Source organism: Gossypium arboreum, chromosome 6 (assembly GCF_025698485.1).
Source record: "Gossypium arboreum isolate Shixiya-1 chromosome 6, ASM2569848v2, whole genome shotgun sequence".
NCBI lineage: Eukaryota > Viridiplantae > Streptophyta > Magnoliopsida > Malvales > Malvaceae > Gossypium > Gossypium arboreum.
Window position 1 is genome coordinate 126,860,858 of NC_069075.1, and position 25,240 is coordinate 126,886,097.

A 25,240-nucleotide genomic window follows, 5' to 3' on the forward strand; every position below is an offset into this window, starting at 1 on the left:
GGTTAGGAGTGAAATGAATGAAATTTTAGCATGTATTTGATGATTTAAATGTGTTTTTGAACCTAAGAATTGATCTAGATATGGCATGTCTTGTTGTGCAAGGAATAATGCATGACATTGTTTGATTTAGGGGTCAAAAAGGGTACACACGGCCATGTGCCACACACAGTCACTACGCATGGCCGTGTGTAATTATTGATTATAGGTAAGTATCCACATGGCCTAGTACATGGCTTGCGACATGACTGTGTAAGCCAAAATAGATTGTTACATGGTCTAGCACACGGCCTGTGACACTGTCGTCTGACCCAACTTTGAATATACACACGGTCTGGCACACAGCCTGCGACACGGTCATGTAGCCTTATTTCGAATACTCACACGGGCTGGGACATGGGTGTGTGCTTTGACTTCGAATGTTCACACGGTATGGACTTTGTCACACGGCCGTGTGACCTCTATTTTTAAAATTTGCAAATTTCTCTAAATTTTTCTGATTTGTTTCATTTTGATCTCAGATTGTTTCCAAGTTTTTTTTAGGGCTTTGTAAGCTCGATTTAAGGCCCATAAGAGTATTTGTAAGCTGAGTTATTTATTGTATTTTTAAAAAATTAATTGAATAACTGTTTTGAAATGTTGTGAAATATTCTATTTTGCTTGGTAATACTTGACAACCCTAATCTGGTAATGGAGACGGGATAGGGGTGTTACAGATGTGGCATATTTTACAAGTCGATATAATAATTGTCCTTTCTAAGATAAAGTTATAAAGTGGCTATTAGAGTTGTGTAACCCAAATTCCTGTTAAAGAAATAAAATATAGTGGCAAAATAAGAGGATTTGTGGGGGCAAAGGATCAAGGGTCGAACCCATTAAGCATAAAACTGGACTGTGGTTGCAAACGAAGGTGCAGGGCTGGATGCCCCGCAATATAGACTATGCTGCACAAGTAGAATCCATATAGAATTACTCTTATTCCATTTGACGTTGATTAGAATAAGGTTTTTCAACATTTAATTATTTGTAGTCGAAAATACTCTTGTATCATTTGAATTTCAACATTAGTGGATTTTCTTTTCCTCTGTCATGGTTTTTCCCCGAAAGGGTTTTCACATAAAATCTGTGTGTTTTATTTTTCTTTCTTATTGCTTTGCGATCATTCTATATTGTCATTATCAACGTTCAATTTTATAGTAGCTTTGTAAAAACTTATTATATGCAATAGTGCCAGGGGTTTTACTGCTAGTAGGATGTGCAAACTTCCATTAAAATCGAATTAATCGATCGTACTGAATTAATTCGATTAATCGATCAGTTATTAAATTTAATACGACCAGAGGTTAATTATTTTTTTTTTTAAATTTAGATTGCTAATTAACTTGGTTCAAAACTAGGTAATTAACATATTAACCGTAATTAATAATATATAATATATCTATGAAACTATGGGTTAATTTTTACATATATGTTGGAAAAAACATTTGAGGAAGTAGGCTGAAATTTTTTAAATTTATCGATTTACATTGTTTTTAGAGAGAGAAGGGAAAACACGTCCTACAAGGCACATTTTCACTATGACATCAGTGAAAACACGCCCTATAAGACGCGTTTTTTGGAGAGAGAATAAAAATGTGTCCTATAAGGCACGTTTTCACTATCACATCAGTGAAAATGTGCCCTGTAGGACGCGTTTTTCTTAGTATTCCAAACTTTTCCAATATTATAAACACATTTCGAACGTCGATGATTAGATTATTTGTAATTTTTTCAAATTGTATAATTTGTTTTACATCTCAATGTACACTTATTTACAATATACGAAACAAATCTATTAAATTGGTTTGCTTTGTACCATATCATATTGTGAGTTTAAAATTTACAATTATTTTTGTTACTTTTTCATTTATGTTTTTCTCCATCCATTTGTTAAGTACAATATTTTGACAAAGTAAAGAATTGCTCAAAAGGTTCAGAAAAAGATTAAAACTTTGGCTTGCGTATTGTAATATATCTTACTTCAAGAATTAATATTAACTTACACTTTATAGAAGAAAAAAATAAAGAATAAATAAATAAATTAATGTTTTCACTGCATGAATTAGTGTTTTAATTAACTCTTGTCCTTGATGCTCTCGGGTTGTGTGGACATGTTGGCTTCGTATACCCTGAGTTCCTACAATATGTGCATAACCTCGGTGTGTCTCCCTGTCACACCTGAAAATCGAGTTAGTAAAATTGAGTAATTTAATTGTGGGCTCCAGTGAGAGATTGGGTTTAGTGTCATAGAAATTAGAAATTAATAAAATTAATTAATTAATTAATTATAATAATAATTAGGTTAATAAAAATATATTAGTGGGGATTAAATTGGAACAATTTTTAAGTTAGAGGTCTAATGTGTAAATTAAGAAGATTTAAGTGAAACAGGAGCTTTTAGAACAAGGAAGGAAATAAGAGGGGGCTTGGCGCTAAATAGTCCAAATTTTAAAATTTGGTTGGCTATATAAGACCACCCACTTCCATCTACACTTTCAACCATTTCAAAAATTTATTAGATTTGAAATCAAGAGTTTTCTCTCAAAATTCCTTTCATCCTTTTGATTTTCTTAGCATCCAAACATCTTTTTCCTCCTTAATTTCAAAAGAAATTCATTCTTTCTCCTTAAATTTCCTATTAACATTTAGCTTGATTTTGATCAAATTTCTCCCATTTTGCGGAGATTTTTGAATTAAAGGTAAACATTTTGATTTCTTATGGTTTAAACATTTAAAGGGTGATTAAATATGTAATGATATGCATTTGGACATTGGTTACCCTATTAATTGTTTGGGTAGAGATGGATGGAGTTGGCATACCATAGGGTTAGGTATAATAATTAAAAGTCATCGTTGTCAAGCAACCCGGGGTGGTAGAATGTACATATTCAAGTAGTTATTGTTGTTGGACAGCCCGGGATGATAAAGTAAACAGATTGTGAAAGCCATCATTGATGGGCAATCCGGGATGGTAGATTGTACTAGCTCTAATAGTCATCATTTCTAGGCAACCCGGGGTGACAGGGTAAAATAGATTCATGTATCCATCTTGAGTCAGTGTCTGGTCAATAGAGGTTACAAAACTTGAATTTGCTAAATGATGTGTGCTATAAAATGATGATAAAAATGGTACATTATGTATACTTATGAAATGTGATATGTGATAGCATGTGAAAGATCATATGAACTGATTAAAAACGAGCCCTAGGGGCCGATTTGAATATGTATGAGTCAATAGACTCAAGAGAGAATGAGATAGTAAAATGAGATTCAGTATCAAGTTGGCATCTACTTATATACATGAATGATGAATTGAATTGGCATGAATTGTAATAAAAATGATTATATTTTGTTGTTAGAAAGTATGGCATGAAATGTTTGTCGATTTACCAATTAAGATAGTATATGAAATTGGCATATGAATCATGAACATATAAATTGAAATAGTTGTGTCTTGAATTGTATTAGTTCACATTAATGTTAATGTTATTGACTTGAATGACGAAAGTACCATTGAGCTTTATCACTCAACATACGATTTGTTTATTCTGTGTACAGGTAGTAGTTGATCTTAAAGACTCGAGGATTGATCTAGCATCCAAACTACAACTCTCGACTCAATAATGTTCGTACAGTTCTTTATTGTTTCAATATGTGGCATGTATCTAGGATTGAGTCATTTTTAAGTAGTAATTTGTCGATTTGGTATTTTAGATATAATGGTTAGTCTGATTTATGGTACATGAGTTGTATATGATATATATATGTAAATAGCACAATGGTTGATATGTTTAAGTTATGTAAATGCATATATGTTGAGTAGAATTGCAATTTCAGGTTTAAAAACCAAATGTGTTAATAAATTGGTGGGATGAAACAAATGATGTAAGTTTTTGTAGGGAATTGCCTTCAATGTCGCAACATTAGCCCCCAACATCACAACATCCTCTATTGAAGTCGCGGCATCAACCTTCTATTTTCGAAGTCATGACATTGTACTATTGAAGTCGTGATGCCAATCTACTTCCCTGGAAGTCGTGACATGATCTTTTCATGGTCACGACACCAATCCGATAAGTTTGAAAGTTTTACATTTTGGTCGTTAACAGGTCTCATGTTACCGAAAAAGCTTTCGTAAGCTCATTTAAAGCCCAGATTCAATTATATAACATGTTGTAAATATAAAATGAGCTTAATAGCATGTATTAATCGTTGAATTGCAAATGAAATCGTAGTTGCTCTGGCAAAATATGTGACATCCTATAGCTTGGACCTAACGATCGGATCTGGTATGGGGTGTTACAAAAATGCTATAGTACATGGGACTTGTATTGGTACAACTGGGGACTTGTACCAATACTACAATTTTTAAAAAAGGTCATTATGCTATTTTGAACCCTTTTGACTTCCTAAGGGTTGTATTCGGCCTTGGACACCTCCTAACACTAAGAAACCAATTTTCAAGTGATTTTAACATGATTTTAAAGACCTAAAATTAAATTTATCTATTTTCTAAGATTTTATAAAAATGTTTTAATGTTACATCCAATTTTTTACTGAATGAAATGGTTGATAATAGTTTGAGTTGATATGGCAACGGATGTGCCATCTCGCATTTGGATTTGGTGATAGGGTCAAATGTGGAGTATTACAATATTGCTGAAGGCTTGAAAGAGGTTGGATAAACATAGACAAAAGGATCAACAAATGCTTTTCTGATAGATAGATTGCCCTTGATAATAGAATCATCAACTTCTGATGGATAGATTCTTTCTCCTTGAACATGCCAATGGATGTAAACCTTTTGTCTAGTAAGTGTGTTCTTGCTCTATTAGATCAAGCTAGTCTCAATTCTTTTTCCTTCAAAATCATCCCACAAATATTTGAAGCTCTTTTCTAGGTTTCCAAAAGGATGCTAGTTCCATTATAGTAAAGCCCGCTTACAGTGCTTCATCTTTGAATAGACAACAAAGGCTAGTGTACTTAAACAATCAGTCTCCCAAACTTTTTGAAGTAAAGGTTTACGTTCAAGATGATAAAGTCATATTGCTTCAAAACAATATGGTCAAACACCAACAAAGGCCTCCCAATTAGAGTCGAAAACAAGAGAACTATGATTAAATTGTACAATGGAGAGGTTAAAATGATAAGAGTTTGAAAATAGTTAATCTAAGCTTTGTTACAAAACATTGGATTGATTTTTTTTTTCCAAACCTCTCTTCAATTATATTTAAGCTAACATTGCATATTTGAATTAAACATTATATAATATTTTAACTTTTTGTCATGTTTTAATTTACAAATTGGAAGTAGGGGTGTTCAAATGGTCAGTTCAGTTAATAACCGAATCGAACTAGTATTAACTGAACTTATAATCATTTAAGCGTTAACCGAACTGATTTTTTTAAAAAAATTAACTGAACCGAAATATTTTGGTTAATTCAATCAGTAACCGAAATTTATATGTTTTTGTTTTTTGTTTAAAACAAGCATAAAACATATAAAAAAAATACATTGAAATTAACCGAAATATATGTTTTTGTCTTGAAAGTTAACCGAATTAATAAAAAATTTATGTCTTGAAACACTACATAATTAAAAACACTACATAAGTCTTGAAATTAACACATAATATTAATTATTAAGTTTGGTTAATTCGGTTAATTACTTGATTTCGAATCGAATTAACTGATAATCAAAATTCTAAAAAATCATTAACCGACCTCTAACCGAACTAAGTTCAGCCACTGACCGATTAACCGAATTAGATCGATTTAGTCGGCTAATTTGATTTTAACGAAATTTGAACACCCCTAAAAGAAAAAGTTATGGATTTTGATTGGAATTTTGGATCGTAATAATAGAATTCATTCCAAGCTTTTGTTTGTCTGGTCCACTAAGAAATGTATGTAGTCATGTTAGGGGAGAGCTTATTTTATCCATCCGTCAGGTCCAAGCTTGAGAAAGGGCTAGCCATATGAAATTATGGGCTGAGCACTCTTCATGATTTCCCTGGCCATTTTTCTTGGTCCAATTAGCAATTCAAAAAAGCCCTGAAAGATTGATCCATTAAATTACAATATTATCATATTTACAAAAAACAACTTCAAATACTACAAAACCAGAATATAAAAATAGATAAATTTCTTTAATTACACATTGTTTCTTGCTTTAAAATAGAAACTCATACTATATATATTAAAGTAGGAAAGTAAGCTTGGCATCCAAGGTGAGTAACAAGTACTAAACTTGTTGATTACATGTTTTGTTACATAAAGAAGGATGCTAAACATTCTTTGCGTTAGAAACCGAAAAGAAAAAATTTCTTTATTTTCTAAGTGAAGTAATGAATGAAATAATATTAGGAGAGTTTTATTTAGAAGTGGGATATAATGATGAGATAGGGAAGAATAAGAGATGGGGGAGGGTAGAGCCCCGAAAAAGGGTTGTGATGCTCCTTTCTTTTGTTTGATTCCTTTTTTTCTTGCAACACCATGTTTGATTGGAAGAGACTAATAAACCCCTCCACATGGCATTTTGGAACCAATTTCTTTTTCTTTTCTTCATTTTAATCAATTTTAGGGTATAATAGCTAGATGGTCACCCTATTTTTGGGTACCTTCCATTTTCATCACCAAACTTCAAAAACTTTCAATTTTATCACCAACATTTTCAAAATTTAAAATTCTAGTCACCCATTGTTAAATACTTAATGGAAAGCTTGCGTGGGCCTTTTTCTATTGACTTAATAATGATTTTAATCCTCTAATAGTTACATATTTTATCAATTTGATTTTAAATCTACAATTCAGCAAAGTTAACCTTCAGCATTTACAAAATTTGTCATTTAGTTCTAACTTTAAAAGATTCAATAAATTTAGCCCTGAACATTTATAAAATTTGTAAATTTATTTTTGATTCTAAAAGTTTTAAGAAAATATGATGTCTAATTTCTAAAAAGTACAACCTCGGACTTAATAACTCTTGTTTGCATTGTCTAATTTTTTAACTTTCTTTCTTCTTCTCATGTTGAAATTGTTACTTCACACAAACATTAAGAAATGCAAGTCTTTTATAAAGTCTTGGACAAAAACCGGCTTTAATCTATAGCACTAAAGTCTTGGACAAAAATCGACTTTAATCTATAGCATCACCATTGTCTTTTCTAACATATTGCCTTACATGTTTTTAAGGAATTTGGGATCTTTGCCTACTCGTGCCTGAGTTCCAATGCTTACTAGCGCAATCCTAGTCAACAAATTACTAGAATTTGTTGTTGCTGCACCATTTTGTGATTGCCTAATTGTTTCCTTGGCCAATGCATGCTCAGATGATGCGACTGTATTCTGGGGATATATGCTAGGCAAAACGACATGCTCTGATCTCGATCTAATCAACCCACAATTTTCTTGTTGTAGTTTTAATATTTTCTCTATTTTTTTACCTCCTTATGTTCTCTAACTCTGAATAAAGAAGAATTTCATCATCTTTAACTTCTATTTTTCTAGATTCTAAAACCAAGCAAAATTTGTCAATTTAATTTAATTCTAAAAGTTTAAAGTATGAATTTTTTTGTAAATATATAAGGTTAAATTTATTAAATTTTTAGAAGTAGAATTAAATGATAAATTTCATAAATATTAAAGGCTAAATTTATTAAACTTTTAAATTTAGAATCAAATTGATAAAATATGTAAACATTAGATGTCTAAATTTATTATTAGACCAATAGAAATGGCCCACTTCAACTTTCCGTCAAGTATTTAACGGTGAATGACTACAATTTAAATTATAAAATATTAGTGATGAAATTAAAATTTTTAAAATTTAGTGACCAAAATAGAACCTCTCCAAAAATTGGGTGATGACACACCTAAGTTGCCCTAAATTTCATTTTATTTCAAAATTTGAATTTTATGTTGGAGTTTTATTTTAAATATATCTTGTATAAATTTTTAATTTAAGTTTATTTTGATTTAAGATTTTATTTTAGAAATTGATTTAAGCATTTTCAACCTTATTCAATTTGATTTGGTAATGTGGTAATGGATTTTTTTATTCCACAAATAATTTTAAAAAGTTGTCAAGTATCTTTTTTAATATTTATTCTTTTAATATTTTACTATATTCAATAGGATATTTGTCAACATCTAAACATTATTTTTGGAGTTTAAAATTCATTGTCACTAAAGTTATCGAACTATTACATTTTGGTCACTCATTTGTTAACTTCCGTTAAAATGATGATATAGCATGGTAATTTGAAGACCTTTGAACTATAACTAAAATATTCTTTTAAAATTAACCTTAATAGTAATTCAAAAATAAAAATAAAAATAAAAATAGATGTTTTTGAAAAAATATATTAATTTGATCGCAAAAAGTTTTTTAAAAATTGGAAGTACAATAAATAAATAAATAAATAAATAAAACTAAAAGGTACCCAAATTAATCTCATCCTTATAGGCAGAGAAACCCATGAAAAAAAAAATCAAAAACATCTGATCTAATTAACTCAGTAATCCCAAGAGCTCTGCACCATTTTGATTTCTATCAGAAAGCCCGAGCTGGAGACCTCAAAAAGGAGAAAATTTACAGTGAAATTGGCGCCTTACCTCCAATATAACCACAACAAATCGAAGCTTAAAATCAAATCTGGTTGAACCAAAGCGGATTATATCCTCTCCATGAAATGTCTAAAAAAATTAAACCATTAACTCTTCTCATTCCAAAATTTGCAAAGCTTCTTTGATTTGATGAAAGCCCAGGCAATGGGATTATAACTTCCGACTTCATTTTTTTTTCCTATATATTGTTTGCAGAAGAATTTTATATCCAATTTTTTATGAACACTGTTCTTCATTTTCTAAAGAATTTAATTAATCTTGTTTAACTCGTTATAAATATGCCTGGTTGTTTGTATTTTAAGGAATTAATATATATTTAAATTTTTAAAGATTTTTGGAATTATTATTAAGAAAAATTTTTAAAGTATCAAATTGATATTTTAATTATATTTAAGGGCTAAATTTGTTATTAACCCTTCAAATTAACATGTTAAGTTAATAAATGAGTGTAATGTAATATTTCGATAATTTTAATGACAATTATGTAATTTTTGAAAGTTGGATGACCGAAATGTAATTTTAATAAAAAATTAGGGACAATTGGTGCAGTTTACCCTAATTTAATTTAGTGTTTTGTTTTATTTAATTTTAACGGAGATAAAAAAAAAAAACTGTTATAGGATCGCAAATTCACGGACTCACCTCACTCTCTTTCTTTCTTTCACTGCACTGACCTGGAAAAAAAACACCCAGAAAGACGGACTACGGTTACCGTCACAGACGGCTGCTGGCAACATCACACACCATACACGCTGCTGCTTCCTTCTTACGTACACACATATATAGAGAGAGAGGGAGAGAAAGCAATTCACGAGGATGGTGAGGATAATTCCCATGGCGTCCTCAATACGACCTTCCCTCTCGTCGTTTAGGTTCTCCGGTGGTGTTTCCACTTCCCGCTTTGGCCTTTCCCTTTCACCCCTTCGCCTTCCTTCTCACCTCCATTTCTCTCATCTTACCAGCAGTAAGCCTCTCTTCCCCACCCCCCTTTTTTTTTTTTAAATCAAATTCATCTCCTTGTATTGTATGTCTTAGAATTTACATATTTACACTAATTGGGAATTTAATTACCGATTGAAGAATTAGATCGAATTGGGATTTCTAGTTGAATTTCTTCTGGAGTTCATTTTAGATTATTTTAAGATTTAAATATTAGATTTTTTAAGGAATTTGGTGGCATCTGCTTACAATGCAATTATAGTACCTATTTGGGTAGAAAAAGATCATTAATTTGTAAAACAAAAAGTACCATTATGTGGAGATTATGTTGAATTTTATAGAATGAGAGAAATGACTTCGGATGGATGGATTAGACATAAATATATGTCGAAATTTTATGCAGCTGTTCCTCAGACACATTTCTTTGGTTTGAAAGCTTCAAAGCTTTTGAAAACTGCGGGAACCAGGGTAGGGATGCCTCCGGTCGGAAATGTGGTACACGCAAGCACGGCTACTGCCCAGGAAACTGCTCTAGAGTGGGTTAAAAAGGACAAAAGAAGAATGCTCCATGTCGTTTATCGAGTCGGGGATTTAGACAGGACCATCAAGTATTTCTTCTCAAAATATATTGTTGTTATATATCCTTCATTAGTCTCGTTAGCAGATTGCTCACTAGATTTTTTTTTTCCTTGTATACGATCTTGTGATTGGAATCTTTGAACCAAACTCGAGTGTATCATGGTTTCAGATTCTACACCGAGTGCTTGGGAATGAAACTGTTGAGGAAACGAGACATACCAGAGGAGAGATACACGAATGCTTTTCTTGGATACGGGCCAGAAGATTCTCACTTTGTTATTGAACTAACTTACAGTAACCTATCATACTACCCTTTTGCTTCTTCTAAATTTTGATGTGTCTGCAATTTTCTAACCGATTTACTATTTATGAAAAAATTGCTTCCCCATACATGAGTATTAGAGTAGACAGTACATATTAGCTCAGGTTTGGATATTCATTTTCCTCGACTGGTGTTACCAGATTATGGAGTTGACAAGTATGAGATTGGAACCGCATTTGGTCATTTTGGTATTGCTGTTGAGGACGTAAGTTCGAAATTTGGCTTCCCAAAATTGTATTACTTTTTCCATTTTTTATAAGATGATAGACTGTGTTGTATCTTGGAACTGCTGAGTTCTGTTTTCAAAGCTGAATGTTTATATTCTCCATTTATTAGGTTGCCAAGGCTGTGGAGCTTATAAAGGCTAAGGGTGGAAAAGTAACCAGAGAACCTGGTCCAGTGAAAGGTGGTTCCACTGTAATTGCATTTATTGAGGAACCTAATGGTTACAAGTTTGAACTGATTGAAAGGGGGCCTACTCCTGAACCTTTGTGCCAAGTAATGCTCCGTGTCGGTGATCTTGATCGCTCCATAACTTTTTATGAGAAGGTGAAAGTTGCTGTACAGAACATTGGGGAATGGCATATGACGCTATTTACCGTCTTTTACCTGAAAATGCCATTTTCTTTGGGGGTTACTATGTTTGTAGGTTTTGGTGTTGGTCTTAGTCTCTATATCCTTTTGTTGCAGGCCTTCGGCATGGAGCTTCTTCGCACACGAGATAATCCAGAGTACAAGGTAAATAACTATCCTCTAAAAGAAAAAAAAAATGCAGGACTTGGGGGTGGGGGGTGGGGTAAAGGGCTGCGAGGATAAACTTATTCATGTAAACCTTTTAGTAATTTGTATGTCAGATATAACACTGACATATGTTTATGAATTTTCCATTTAGTATACAATAGCCATGATGGGTTACGGGCCTGAAGATAAAAATGCTGTGCTTGAGTTGACATACAACTATGGGGTCACAGAATATGATAAAGGAAATGGCTATGCTCAGGTAGAAATATTTCTATTTTCTTTTCACTTAAAATGTTGAAAAGTTTTTTTCTATTTGCTTGCAAAATGTAACTGCATGCAGCATGTCCTATGATTTTACTTTTTATTTTTTTTTCAAGTCTTTATTTCCTACATACGGCACAAGTTAGTGACATATTATTCGCGTCTCTACAGATTGCAATTGGCACAGATGATGTTTACAAAACTGCAGAGGGAATTAAACTTTTTGGTGGAAAAATCATGCGTGAACCTGGACCATTACCTGGAATTAACACCAAGATCACAGCATGCTTAGATCCTGATGGTTGGAAGACGGTATGCATTTTGAATCTTTTAATTTATGCATTGATGCTTGTTGTTTGAGAGCTGAAAATTTTTCCCTTGAATTGTTTATTATTCAACAGCATCACCAATGTCTAATGAAAGAAAATATGTCAAGAATGTTTGCACATTCATTTTGCATTGCTCCAACACCTAGCCGTATCAACTCTTTTCTTCTTAAGTTGTTTCTTCTTAGGGTTATGAATCGACTTGTTTTGTTTGTACCCTTTTTTTTTAAATAGTCAACTTATTTTGCTGTTAAATTTTGAAGGTTTTTGTTGATAATATTGACTTCCTCAAGGAATTGGAGTGAGGTTTAGAGACATTCTGATATGATCCTTTTGACACGGAAATCCAAATCCGATCTGCAAGGATTTGTGGAAGAACTCCGCCAATCCCGTTTTGTAGATGAGTCTTCTACAGTGACAATTGCATAGCTTCGTGGAAGTGAAGAAACATCGAGATGTCAGTTACAATTTTAATTATATTTTCCTTTTTTTCTTCTTCTTTTTTTTTTTTGTTTCAATCAAATTCACTATCAATGTAGGAGAGAAGAATGGCACAGCAAACATACCTGCTTATCTTATGTGTTTAAGGTTGATTTCTCTTCTTTTGTTTTTTCAGTCCCACGAAAAAAGCATTGCCCAAAACTAAGATGTCAAAGACTTGCATTTTGTGTTGCATGTCGATATTTCTTCTTTACGTTGCAATGTGTTTTAAACAAAGGCAGCAGAAGCTTTTCCTTTGCGTTCGATAACCGAATGCTTTTTGACACAGGTTGAGGCCATTCCACGAAATCAAGGTAATCAGACAGTATCTTAAAAGTCAACATATATCGCATTTCTATAGATACTAGCACATACGAATATCTATTGATTTTGTGAAAAATATTTTATATATGTACATTATTGACATTAAATACATTTATAATATAAAATACTAATCAATTACATTGACTTTCTTTTAAGCCTTATCGTAAAATTAAACCCGGTTTATTATTGGAACCAGGTGTTTTGATCCGATTATCATAACCTGATTTCAGAACAACTCATATAATATTATATAGCTACATAATTTTAAAAAAAAAAAAAAACCTTAAAAAGGGGAAAAAATTACAATAAAAAACTTTCATAAATGGGTATCATAACTTAAAAGGCCCTATCAATACTATTTACACACAATACTTGAACATTTCTTTCTTTTTTTATATTATTACAAAGTTCAGCCTGCAGTGCCTAATTTCCCAACATTTTAAGACCTACTAAATCATGGAAACAAACAAAATGTTTGTGATCATCCAACTTTAGATTTCCTGAACTCCACTACAGGCATGAATCGCACCAGTTTCTGAGATATAGCATGTTTATCACAAAGTGGTTTGGTTCAGTAGCTGCACATACCTGAAGGAGCTTGAAGCAATGCTACAGTCATCCAGGTTCGGATGCACAAATTCTCAACACCTGACTATTATTTGTGTCAATAAACCAAAAAAGAATTCTTAAATTCAACAATTGGCGAAATGGAAATATTTTATCCCCGACCTGGTTCAAACTTCAAACACCACATAGAAAACTGCTCACAAAGTCCAATTTAGCTGCATATATCTTCAGAACACCGAACTCCGAATGGCCACAGAAAAAGTAAATTGTAGTCTACTTTCTACCTTCTCTGACTATCCTGAACAGCATCTATGAGGATTTACATAACATGACAAGCTTGGTAGTTATATATTGTTGGCATACTGCCTGTCAAGATTCCACAGCCTATCCGAGGCATACTTAACCAATTCACAAAATCAAGTTGAAAGCCAACGTACAACTCAACTTTACATCACATACACAGTAGATAGTTGCAGGATCAAGGACTAGGGCAAGATATTACCACAACTAGTGTGTTCAGTGTTCAGCCTTCAGCATTAAGCAGCCTTTACTAGATCTGGCCTTAGTTAACATGTAGATAAATATACGTTGTATGGTCTTCAAATGCACCCTGAATTGTCATTTCCCTAAGCTTCCCTCACCACAGCACTGTAGGCGGAAATGCATACAGCCAATTAGAACATATGAAACTGACAGTTGAGGATTATTTAAAATCAGTCTTAAAATTCAAACAAAATCAACAATATGCTAGCAAAACTTTCATACTGTACATTTGACGGCACAGAACAGCTAATTTATCATCATTCTTACACAATGGCCTAGAGAGCATTCTGCTCTTATCAAGTTAAACACGAGGTTGAAGTTATGCACATAAACGAAGTGGAAATAGCAAAGGCTTTAGAGGAAAAAAAGAGGCCATAAATTCCATTGCCTCAATGAGTCCTTAGAGGGAGTCAGTACTTTAGATACAAAATAAAGACTTTCGCTTTTAATTTTCAATATTTGGAGTAGATACTTTAGATACAAATAGATCAAATCTTATAAATTTTCTCTATTTTCCTTTTCATCATTGGTCCTTCCCCACCATAGATACAAAGGCTGCTGAGGTCATTGATGACTTCTATGTACAGCACGGGAATCAAACAAGCTTCAAGTATTGGTATTTCATAATAACCGATGTTTATACTACACGGAACCAACATTCTGAGCAAGCAAAATATAAATCTTTATTTGGAAGCAAATTTTGCAGGCCTCCAGAAATGCACATTAGATAGCTAAAACATATTTTTGCATATTTAGTCATGATACCAGGATGCCACCATTAATAGCATTTGGATAGAGGTCAAACTTAATAGAAACTGATCTATGAGCTGATAAATTACCATTTTCATCATTTGGCAGAAGAAATGCGATGCAATGATGAAAACAAACTACTAGAAGATCTGATTTTGTCTCCCTGTCCATGGTCAGAATTAGCAGCGTCAGGGGGCGCTGTTGATTTCTGACCATTTCTTTTTGAGGTGCCAGCAGGTGCAAATGAAGATGAGGGTGTGTGAGGGTCAAAAATCTGCCAATAAACATAAAAAATTAAATAATGCATAAATGCTACAATGCAATCCAAAATTAAAAGCAAGGAAAATATTTCCTAATTAACACAAATCAAGGATAGAGAATTGTATCCATAAATATCTACACAAGTAAGAGTTTGATGAAGAAGAGTAGCTAACATAAATTTTCCTTCTTATTTTGAAAGGCTACACTTACATTTTTATCAATAGTAGTATCAGAAATCAAGTTCTTTCCTGTCGCTGGTTTAAATTGCATGCGAACACCTTGACCTGGAGCATTGTTTGATCTAATGATGTCAGTAGAATAAGTAGCACTGAAGCCTCCTGGCATTTAAACAATAACAGCTTAATGTTATTTCCAAACAAAACAAAAATTATGAATAGCAGAATTAGAGATCTTGCTAAAGATAGTGATCATGATGGTTTTGCATCTCAGCCCTATCACCTTTTCTGTATGATACAACCAAATGGCTACCATAAAGATTTCTATATAAATTATTCATATTATCTATAAATTTCACATATTTACAGATATGTGCATCAACAGCATACAAGTAAACATCCTAGTCTCCCAATATTAAAGGCAACTAGGCATCTTTTCTCTACCTTAAGCCTCTGCCCCACACACAGCAAAATAAAGGTGAAACCAACATAGATGGGATATTAAAAATCTAGAAACCTGTATCAGACAAGGAAATGCAGTCTCAGTCACTGCCATTTTGTTCTTTAAATCCTCCTTTTAACCAAAGTAATCTTATGGATATATAAATTTAGTCTCAGTCCCAGAAAGCAAAACAATCAAAATGGTACATTAGGCATTAGACTAGAGACATTGACTAGCGGCTTTCCCTTTAATGATAAAGTACATGTTTAAAGGGCAAGCATTCTGAGAAAGGATTATATGGATTTTTATAACAAAATTGCTGTAGTAACCACAGTTCAAGAAGAAAGAATAAAAATTGGTAAATTTTACCGTTAAATTGTAATGTTCAAGATGTAAAATATGTAAAGAAAAAACTAGTTTTTCAATATAATTTTCAGAAAGGAAAATAGACCATATCATTTAAAATTTTTCTTTTCAGGAAAGAAAACAAATGCATACTGTTCACAGACCAAACAGACGAGAAAAAAGAAAGTGACCCCAAGATTAAAGTTCTTCCGACCATGGTGTATGAATTTAGTTAAAGACACCATACTCCTCAAATTAGGACTTAGGATGTCCTGCTTAACTTATTACAGGTCTTCTAGGATTCTTTTGTCCAACAGATAAACTCCTCAAAACACCTTTCAGTCATTTGAGCACAAAGCACATCAGCAGGAGCTAACCTTGATGATTATCTACATCAACTGGTAATGGGCGACTGCTGCTACCTCCAGGAATTGGCTGTAGGGGAAATATAATCTTATCAGAAAGAACCAGTATTTCTTATGAATGATACAAGTACATTCTAAATGCAAAGAAAAATAATTTTTGTTACAAGTTTTAAGGAAAAGGAGCAAGATACTAACAGACAACTGATGCTGAGATCTACTTTTCTGGGCCTGCTGGTACTTGATGATCGTCCAGTCAAATATGTAGTCAAACTCATAACCTACCACAAAAAAGAACTGAAAATTACTTTGCAGCAAATTATGTACAAAATTTTTCATCTATGTCATGTCGTCATCATTACAAGGTCAACATCCTGATACTTGTCCAACAAGCCAATTGTCATAGGCCTTTTCATTGGTTAAGCCTTATGCTTTGAAACAATGAGCCCTTGCTGAACATAGAAGACATAAGAGTATAGCACATGTCAACTGCAGAAAAGTAATGACCAACAAGCAACAGAAGCATTTGAAAATTTCAAGCAAGGAAATGTCAACGTATATGCTAAGAAAATCAGACTGCTTTTACAGAAATAAATGGTGGAATGCATACAACAATACCTTCACGAGCAAATAAATCACGGAACAGACGCTTCAAGAATCCATAATCAGGTCGTTGATCAAATGTCAAGGAATGACAATAATGGAAGTATGATGCAAACTCCACGGGATGAGACTTACATAGAACCTTGATCAACAGGAGTCAGAGGAAAGAGAAGCCATGTTAATCAAATAATACTTGAACCACAATATAGAACTAAAAGATATATAAATGCAAACACACCTCAATAGGAGTGGACACCTTCTTCTCACATATTTTATCATATTTCTGCTTCTTTGTTGCAGCTTTCAAACCTTGCCATGGAAGGCTATATCATGAAACATTTTGGTAGGTTTAATATACAGAAAATAAACCAATTCATAAAATCACTTAAAATAGGTCACCTACCTTCCTCTAAGAAAATATAAAAGTACGTATCCAAGTGACTCCAAATCATCCCGCCGGCTTTGCTCTACAACAGAAATATTACAAGTTAATATCTAAGTAAATGAAAAAAATGCTTTGTTCATCTTATACCTGACCGAAAAAAATTACCTATTCCAAGATGAGTGTTGCAACTTGCATAACGTGCAGTTCCCGTTAAATTCTTGTTTTCTCTGTGGGAAGAAAAATTCTTTTATGTCAGTAACAGCAATTCATTATTGACATATTACATAACTGGCACAGAATGCATCTAGCAATCCAAAGAATCAAAAAGGTAAGAAATAACAAACTAAACAAGAAAACTACCTATAAGGAATGTGGCGATTAGTTATGGAGTCTCGGTATCTTTTAGCAAGCCCAAAATCAATTATATAAACTTGATTTGCTTTGCGACCAAGTCCCATGAGGAAGTTATCAGGCTTTATATCTCTATGGAGAAATCCCTTTGAGTGAACATACTCAATTCTTGTAATCTAAAAACATTCAACGAAAGTAACAATTTATATAATCAATCCAAAAAAGATAAAATAAAAAACAAAATGTCACGGATTTTAGTTCACCATTTGATCAGCCAACATTAAGACAGTTTTCAGCGAAAACTTCCTGCCACAGTACACAAAAAGATCTTCTAGACTCGGTCCAAGCAAATCGAGAACAAGTACATTTTCTTCCCCATCAACACCTGACCATTTTATGCTTGGAATTCCACCTATACGTAAATTAGAAACAAAGCGACTCAGTATTTCACAGTTGTTTAAAATTTCATAAATTAAATAAATGAATTCATTGAAGTTGTAGTAAGGCATTTACTTCCTCCTTGAAGAATATTGTACAATTTGGCTTCGTACAGCAGCTGCGGATGCTTTGTTCTACTGTTCTCCTGTAAGAGCCAAATTGAAATTAATAATATAATTTTAAAAAATTTACAACAGGCGATTTTCAATTCTATCTCACATATCTACACTAAGAAGCATAAACGTCAACCAGATCAATATCCATGAACCTAAAACAAATAAAAAGACACTTACGATCTTAACAGCCACGATCTCAAAAGTATCGATATGCGTAGCTGCCGAAACGAAATCAAAATCATAAAAAAATCACTTTTTAACGTATACATAAAATATTATGAAAAAAAGGAGTAAAAATAGAGGATAAGACGAACCGAGATAAATTTCACCGAAGGATCCACTGCCGATCTTACGGCCGAGCTTGAATTTGCCACCGATTATTCGTTCCATGCTTCAATTAGATCGACGACGAGTCCGATCAACGAGATTCAGATCATTAAAGCCAGAACAAGAGCTTAGAAGGATTTTGAGAAAGACTTTTTTATGGTTTCTTTTTTCTTTTATGTTTCTCTTGTGAAAAACCGAAACCACAAACAGGAGCAACCTCACAACAAACAACAGAAAGGAACTGCGTGGATTTTGAGAACGATGAAGAACGGATAAACAGAAATTTTACAAATATTTTAAAAGGGTAATTTGGGGATTTGGGATAGGTGGGAAGGAAGCACGTTGACCTGTTGAATAGAGTGATGGGATTTTAAAACAAACCAACAAATAAATAAGGGGGTAGGTAGGTAATTTAGGATTTTGTGATTATAGGCGGATATGATTGGGATTTGGTCGGCCTTGTAAGGGTATTACGGTAAATTAATGGGTCTGCTACCAATTATTTTGGGCCTAGTTAGGGAATAAAAATAATGTTGACGGCTAAATCTTGGAGACCATCAACATCAATACAAACGAGTAACGACACAGCCGGTACCGTACACCACCAGCTTTCCTCTTAAGTATCCTTTGAATTTTCACAGTTTCAATTTTTATGAAAAAAATATGGTTGTTTAAAGGAAAACAGAGTTTAAGGTATGATGGACTTGTTCTATTTTCTATTAAATTTTAAATATTCTAAATAACTTCTTAAACTATTAATATAGTATTATTCTAGTCTTTCTATGATTCTAAAATCATCTTGAGCTTTAAGGATTCTCTTTTTTCTCTCTTCAGGTCCTTACACTTTTCTCTCTCGTTTTACATTCCTAAAGGAGGCCTTATGTCGCCGGTGCCAAGCGGCAGTCTTAGGGTCAACCGTCGACCTCTTTTGCCTAACTTTCACCTTCTCTCTCCCTTCTTCCCGCTTCTTTTTTCCATGTTTTTTTTCCTTTGCTTTTGTTTTGTTGACAAGGAATGGGCCGTCAGGCTTCCGGGCCAATGACATTTCAGTCCTTTTGCTGCGAGCCATGGCTCTTACTTGAACCGTTGGTTTCGGCTTTTTGTCTCATGACTTGCCTTTGGTCGCCGGCGGAAGGTAATGCCCTATTTCTCCAGGGGTTGTCTTGGCTCTCCTATTCATCATCTTTGACGGCCAATGAAGCTCTGTCTTGGATGACTCCATTTTTTTGCCTTTCTTTTCGTTTCTTTTTATGTATCCCTCTTGCATAGTGAAGCCCCGCTCGTTCATGGTTAGAAGTCGGCATTTCTCCAGCCTTCCACTAGTCCCAAGCTTTGATTGTCATTAGTGCCATTGCATCAGGCTCTGCCCGGGTGGCTGTCATGGTCGATGTCTAGAGGGTGATGTTCTGACCTTGACTCTTGCTTCGTTGATGCTCTCTCAATGCCATGACGAATCCGATGTCTCTTTCTGAGTTTCACGTTTTAGATGACCTCTTTGAGAGGCTTGACTTTCAATCATGTCAGATGCAGAAAATAATCACCTGAATTTTGCTCCCCGTCTACTTTCGACCATAGCCGTGACGTAGGGCCCATTTGGATACACAAGGCGTTTATCTACTGATAGCATTAAAAAAAAAAGGTTGAGACTGAGAATAGACACGCTAGAGATAAAAAAAAAAAGATTAAATGTATTGCATTGGAAGCAAACGTCGGAGCCTTTACTAGGGTTGTTAGGGTTTATGGTGTTTTGTGTTTTGGGTGATGATTGGGCCTTTTCTAATATATTTTTTAGATATAAGCCCATTTAGCTCTTGAACTGTATTTGTTTGGGTAGAAAAGTGAAAGATAGAAAAAAAAGTAAAAAAGTTGTAAACATTTTTAAATATTATGTTTTTTTTAATTTTTCAACTTTATCAAAAAAAAAGATAGAAATAAAAATTTATATATTTTATTTATTTTAAATTTCTATCCTTTTCAAATATTCATTTTCTGATTTTTTTACAAGTGAAATTTACTACATGTATGCTTTGATTTAGTACGAATCATATTAAAATATATAGATAAAATTTTAAATATATATTATAAAATATAGAAATTATTTGTACCAATTATAAAACACTACATACCAATTGAAATCGGTTTGTCCAACACGACAACAACTACCATTAAATTAGATTTTCATTGAATAGCTCGTAAGCATTAAAAAAACCGGAAATAAGTAGTTAAATCAATTAAAACCCCCCCTAAAAGGGTTTTATATAATGTTTTGGGTTACTATATTATTTTTTATTTGTTTGGCCCAATTTATGTTTATTTGTAGCCCAAATGCACTAATTTTTGCCAAATACAACGAACTTTCTTCAGCTTCTGTCAACTCAAGCCGTTGAGCAAAGATCTAACGACCCTGGAAATACAAGGAAAAGTAAACTCACCAATTGAGAAGAGCAATTAGATCTAAGTATAAGCTTGGGCAGCTCCGGGCAGACGTTACAAAACTTATAAATATCTAACACTGTAACATTCACCAATTATGATGACTCTTAAATTGTACACTGATTTTAACTTTTTTTTCTTTAAATTTTACCGACTTAAGCATCAGAGAGTACTTCGAAAAACCAATTCCGATACTCTCTAACATGTTTTCTGTATCATAGATAACTTGAAGCATCAATTTTATAATCTAGAACCATTTTTCGAAAAAACTGACCTCAAACAATTTTGAATCATTAATATAAAAAGGCTAAAATGATATAATAATAAATGCACAAAATATTGTCTCATGATTTTGAAATTAATATTTTACCAATTGAAGAAATAAAATATGCTAAATTCACAAATTTTCAGCAACAATAGGAAGGGTGACTCTCACCCCGACGGTGATCGTAACACCAAAAAAGTAAGGTTTAAAGAGACTGTTGTTGATGAAGATTCTTTTATGGCTGTGGATCTCGAACAACAACTGACTATGTCGTGGAAAGATAAATTACTAGGGGGACACGATGTAGTCTCTAATTCAGTTAGTGTTGTGCCTTCTGTAGGGAATGATAACGATTTCGAGTTACTTGAAGGAGACGTTAATACGTCTATCATTGATGGGATTCCTGCTATTGAATTTTCGGATCGTCTCAAGGATTCTTTTTTAAAGAAATGGAATTGACGGTCATCGTCAAACTTCTAGGGCGTAACATTGACTACAATGCCCTACATAATCGCATTCTTTTCCTGTAACACCCTTTGCCCATATCCAACGCCGGGACAGGGTTTGAGGTGTTACCGGACTTAAACTTAACCAACTATATAAAACCGAGCTGTAAAATTTTGATCAATTTAAAACTTTTCATATCACATACATTTTGTCCCTTAAACAGGCTCACGAGGCCCAAAACATGCATTAGAGGCGGTTCGGGACTAAACTAAGAACTTAAGAAAAACTTGAAAAATTTTATGCTTTAAAACTCCACACGCCCGTGTGGGTATAGATCGTGTAGTCACACACGCCCTGTGGCTTGGGACACGCCCGTGCCCTTAGCTCGTGTGCAACACTGACTTTAAAACAGGGCCATGACACATGCCCATGGGGACAGACCATGTGTCACACACAGGTCTAGACACACGTCCGTGTGTCTACCCGTGTGAACAATTACAAGGCTATTTTCCAAGCCATTTGTCACCCTCTCAACATATACACACATACTTATTCAATAACATACAACATGGCATAATGAGTTCTTAAACATATACATACATGTTATGCTCATGTTAATTTCTTTTGCAATAAATATCATAGAATTTACTCACATCATTACCACATACTTGTCATAACTATCATTACGTCACAAACCTCATGTCTATCACTAGGCATGCATAATCATATCCACAAACCATTCATGAGACATTATTAACTATTTACCCATCACTTAATCTTGCATTAGTTACTAACTCATCAATGAATCTCAATTCAATCTATAGGCATACATGTTGTAAGCCACATCACAAGAGATAATAACATACATGCATAAGAATAATCATATAGGCCCATAACGTTATTAGCCGACATAGGCCAATTTACATGACTACATACTACCTTAATAACAAGCCAATGCCTTTGGTTGAATCATAATATCACATACTCAACATTAAAACCCTATACATGCCATAGACTCGAAACACTAGGATTTACTTACGCCGATAGTGTTAACTCGACAGTGTGATAAATCTCTGACAGTCTCCAACCCGAACTAACCTGGCAACCCTAGGGAACATGGGAAAGAAAGGGGGGTAAGCTTTACGCTTAGTAAGTTCATATGAAAATAACAAGCAACTCATTAACATGTTTTATCAATGTTTACAACATATTCTTAAGTTCACAACAAGCTGTCTTCCTGAGTAACAGTCACTAAATTATTTATATCTGGAGCTACGAAGCTCCAAATTAAGTTCCGTTAATTTTACTTGAAACTAGACTCATTTAAATTTCTAAAATAAAGTTTAAATAATTTTTGGTTTAGCCAATTAGTATAGTTTATTCCTAAAAGTTACCCCTAATTCACTGTCTAACAGATCCGACCCTTTTGCACTAAAGTTCAATTATCTAATAGCACAGGACTCGAATAATGTTCTATTCTATTTTGCTTGAAACTAGACTCATTAAGGATTCTAAGAATATAAATCATAACTCATAAACATTTTTGTACAATTTATAATGATTTTCTTAAATCAGAACAAAGGATCTCGAAGTCATTCTGACTCTTTCCCACGTAACTTCAAATATCTCATTATAGGAAATTCTTTTTCTTACACGGTTTCTTTTATAAGAAACTAGACTCAATAAGCTTTATTACCATATTTTATTCAGCTTCTAACTCATTTTCCACTATTTTTAGTGTATTTTCAAATTTACACTACTACAGTAACTCAAATCTGTCAAGGCTAAGTTACTCATTCATGATCATTGTTCACAAAATTAATACAACATCATTTCATCCATCATGGTAAGAACACATATTTATGCATCATAGATCATCATTCTCATAAGCTTAGTGTACATACCTACACAACTCGTAACATAACTCAAGTGCATACTCACCAATGACTTACCTCATTGGGACCATTATCAACTTTTTCCTCGGATTACCCGTTGAACACTCGGAATACTAATTGGATACTCGAAAAAAAAACCTTTGCACATAAGTGCCTCAATTGTAGCTAAAGCTACCTCATATCTCATGAAATTTAAATGCTCACTCTCGAGCTAGTTATCTAGACTCATAATTCCTAGTGACATGTCACTCGTATCCTATTCTATTCCTAAGGTTCAAACGGGATTTTTCTTTGCCTATTAAGGCTTCGTCTCATCATATTTATATTAATCACATACACATTAATATTTGTACAATTCATGTAATGATAAAATTTAAATACATGTATAGCATGGTATTGTTTACATACGAACTTACCTCGATACATCAAAGGTGAAAAAGACGTAATCATCCCTTAATCGATTTCTTTCCGTTCTAAGTCCAAATCTCAATTTTCATCATCTATAACATCACATTCAACTTATTAAAACAATGTGCTAATCAAATTAGTCCATTGACATGCTTGGGCAATTTTTACAATTTTGCCCCTATATTTTGCCAAAATTACCAAATTACACCTAGGCTCGAAAAATGATTTTTATTCAATTTATTTACTCTTTAAGACTAGATGAACCATTTTCATAACTATAGTAACTCACAATATCAACTATTTCATACACTTACACTTATTATACTACTTTGCAAAATATCCCTTTTTAGGAGTTTTCATGCAATATTCCTTCACAAAAAGTGTTTATAACACTATCAAGACTCATTTTCTTCCAAAAAAACTCAGAAACACATATGATTTCATGGACAAACCCTATACTCTTAATCATTTTGCAAAATAGTCCCCTCTTATGAAAGCTCATGCTTTAGGGGTTACAAAAATGTAAAAATCTTCAAGAAAAAGTATTAAAATCACTTAATACAAAGGGAGTTTCTTTGCTGAAAGTTTCCAGATTCTAAACCCTTTCTTTGCTGCCATTTTCTGTCAAAGAAGAAGGAAGAAAATGAAAAAGTTCCTTAAGGTACCATTTTATCACCTAATATGACATCACCTTACTAAATACATTGACCATTTGAAATTTCTTGTCCCATGACCGGCCACACACTTAAAATGGGTCTAATTTCATTTTAAAGGCCCAAAATTTAAGATACAAAACAATTTAACACCTTTAGGCATCAAAACACAACTTTTACCTTTTACGCGATTTAGTCCTTTTTCAAAATTGGACAAGAAATCGTTAAAATTAACTTACCAAAATTTACATGCACTTATAAAATTATATTATAACACATAAAATAACATCAAAATAATTTTCTCCGACCTCAGAATAGTGGTTCTGAAACCACTGTTCCGACTAGGCCCAAAATCGGGCTATTACATTTCCTTTGGAAACCTGTAAATTCTATTTAGTTAACGGATATTGCTAATGGCTATTTTTTGTTGAAATTTTAGGATCCAGATGATTATAATAGGGTACTATCACAGGGACCGTGGATAGTCTATGGCTAGCATCTAACCGTACAACCGTGGACTAAACATTTCAATCCCTTGCAACCTTACCTGAGTGTGGCGCTGGCATGGATTCATTTGTCGAATCTCTCGGGATATCTCTATAAACGGAAGATCATTGAAGCCATAAGGGGTCTTATTGGAAAGGTGGTCAAATTGGACGTTCAGACTGATAATCAAATCAGGGGTAGATTTGCTGGATTAACCGTCTATATTAATCTGGATAGGCTATTGATTTCGCAAGTTTTTGTTGATGAAGTTACTCAACGAGTTGAATATGAGGCCCTTCCGACCGTGTGTTTTGTATGTGGAAAGTACGGCCATGTAAAAGAGATGTGTACC

At 33.3% G+C, this 25,240-nt stretch overlaps 2 protein-coding genes across 9 annotated transcripts; one reads left to right on the top strand and one right to left on the bottom strand.

The window, feature by feature from the left end:
* Positions 1-9,259: 9,259 nt before the first annotated feature.
* Positions 9,260-13,164, top strand: LOC108486173 (probable lactoylglutathione lyase, chloroplastic). 4 transcript variants are annotated; one of them, XR_008283900.1, is made up of 11 exons: positions 9,260-9,627; positions 10,006-10,210; positions 10,351-10,475; positions 10,644-10,708; positions 10,840-11,052; positions 11,194-11,241; positions 11,396-11,503; positions 11,677-11,817; positions 12,095-12,288; positions 12,371-12,419; positions 12,601-13,164. XR_008283900.1 is itself a non-coding variant. In XM_017790061.2 (9 exons), exons 1-9 carry the CDS (start codon positions 9,480-9,482, stop codon positions 12,134-12,136), a joined length of 1,095 nt encoding a protein of 364 aa, XP_017645550.1. In that variant the 5' UTR covers positions 9,260-9,479; the 3' UTR covers positions 12,137-12,473. The 4 variants fall into 4 exon arrangements, 2 of the variants coding, with proteins under 2 accessions (XP_017645550.1, XP_017645551.1); XR_001871443.2 differs by lacking the exon at positions 12,601-13,164 and having other exon boundaries at positions 12,371-12,473; XM_017790061.2 differs by lacking the exon at positions 12,601-13,164 and having other exon boundaries at positions 12,095-12,473.
* LOC108486172 (casein kinase 1-like protein 3) lies at positions 12,898-18,694 on the bottom strand. 5 transcript variants are annotated; one of them, XR_001871441.2, is made up of 15 exons: positions 18,289-18,694; positions 18,152-18,192; positions 17,934-18,003; positions 17,684-17,832; positions 17,430-17,596; positions 17,235-17,296; positions 17,088-17,151; positions 16,923-17,007; positions 16,700-16,826; positions 16,280-16,362; positions 16,097-16,154; positions 14,967-15,094; positions 14,585-14,769; positions 13,365-13,850; positions 12,898-13,283 (listed from the first exon to the last, which is right to left on the bottom strand). XR_001871441.2 is itself a non-coding variant. In XM_017790059.2 (14 exons), exons 1-13 carry the CDS (start codon positions 18,362-18,364, stop codon positions 14,593-14,595), a joined length of 1,287 nt encoding a protein of 428 aa, XP_017645548.1. In that variant the 5' UTR covers positions 18,365-18,694; the 3' UTR covers positions 12,898-13,850; positions 14,585-14,592. The 5 variants fall into 5 exon arrangements, 2 of the variants coding, with proteins under 2 accessions (XP_017645548.1, XP_017645549.1); XR_001871442.2 differs by having other exon boundaries at positions 12,898-13,287; XR_008283899.1 differs by having other exon boundaries at positions 14,967-15,040; positions 18,289-18,693.
* Between the last annotated feature and the right edge of the window lie 6,546 nt (positions 18,695-25,240).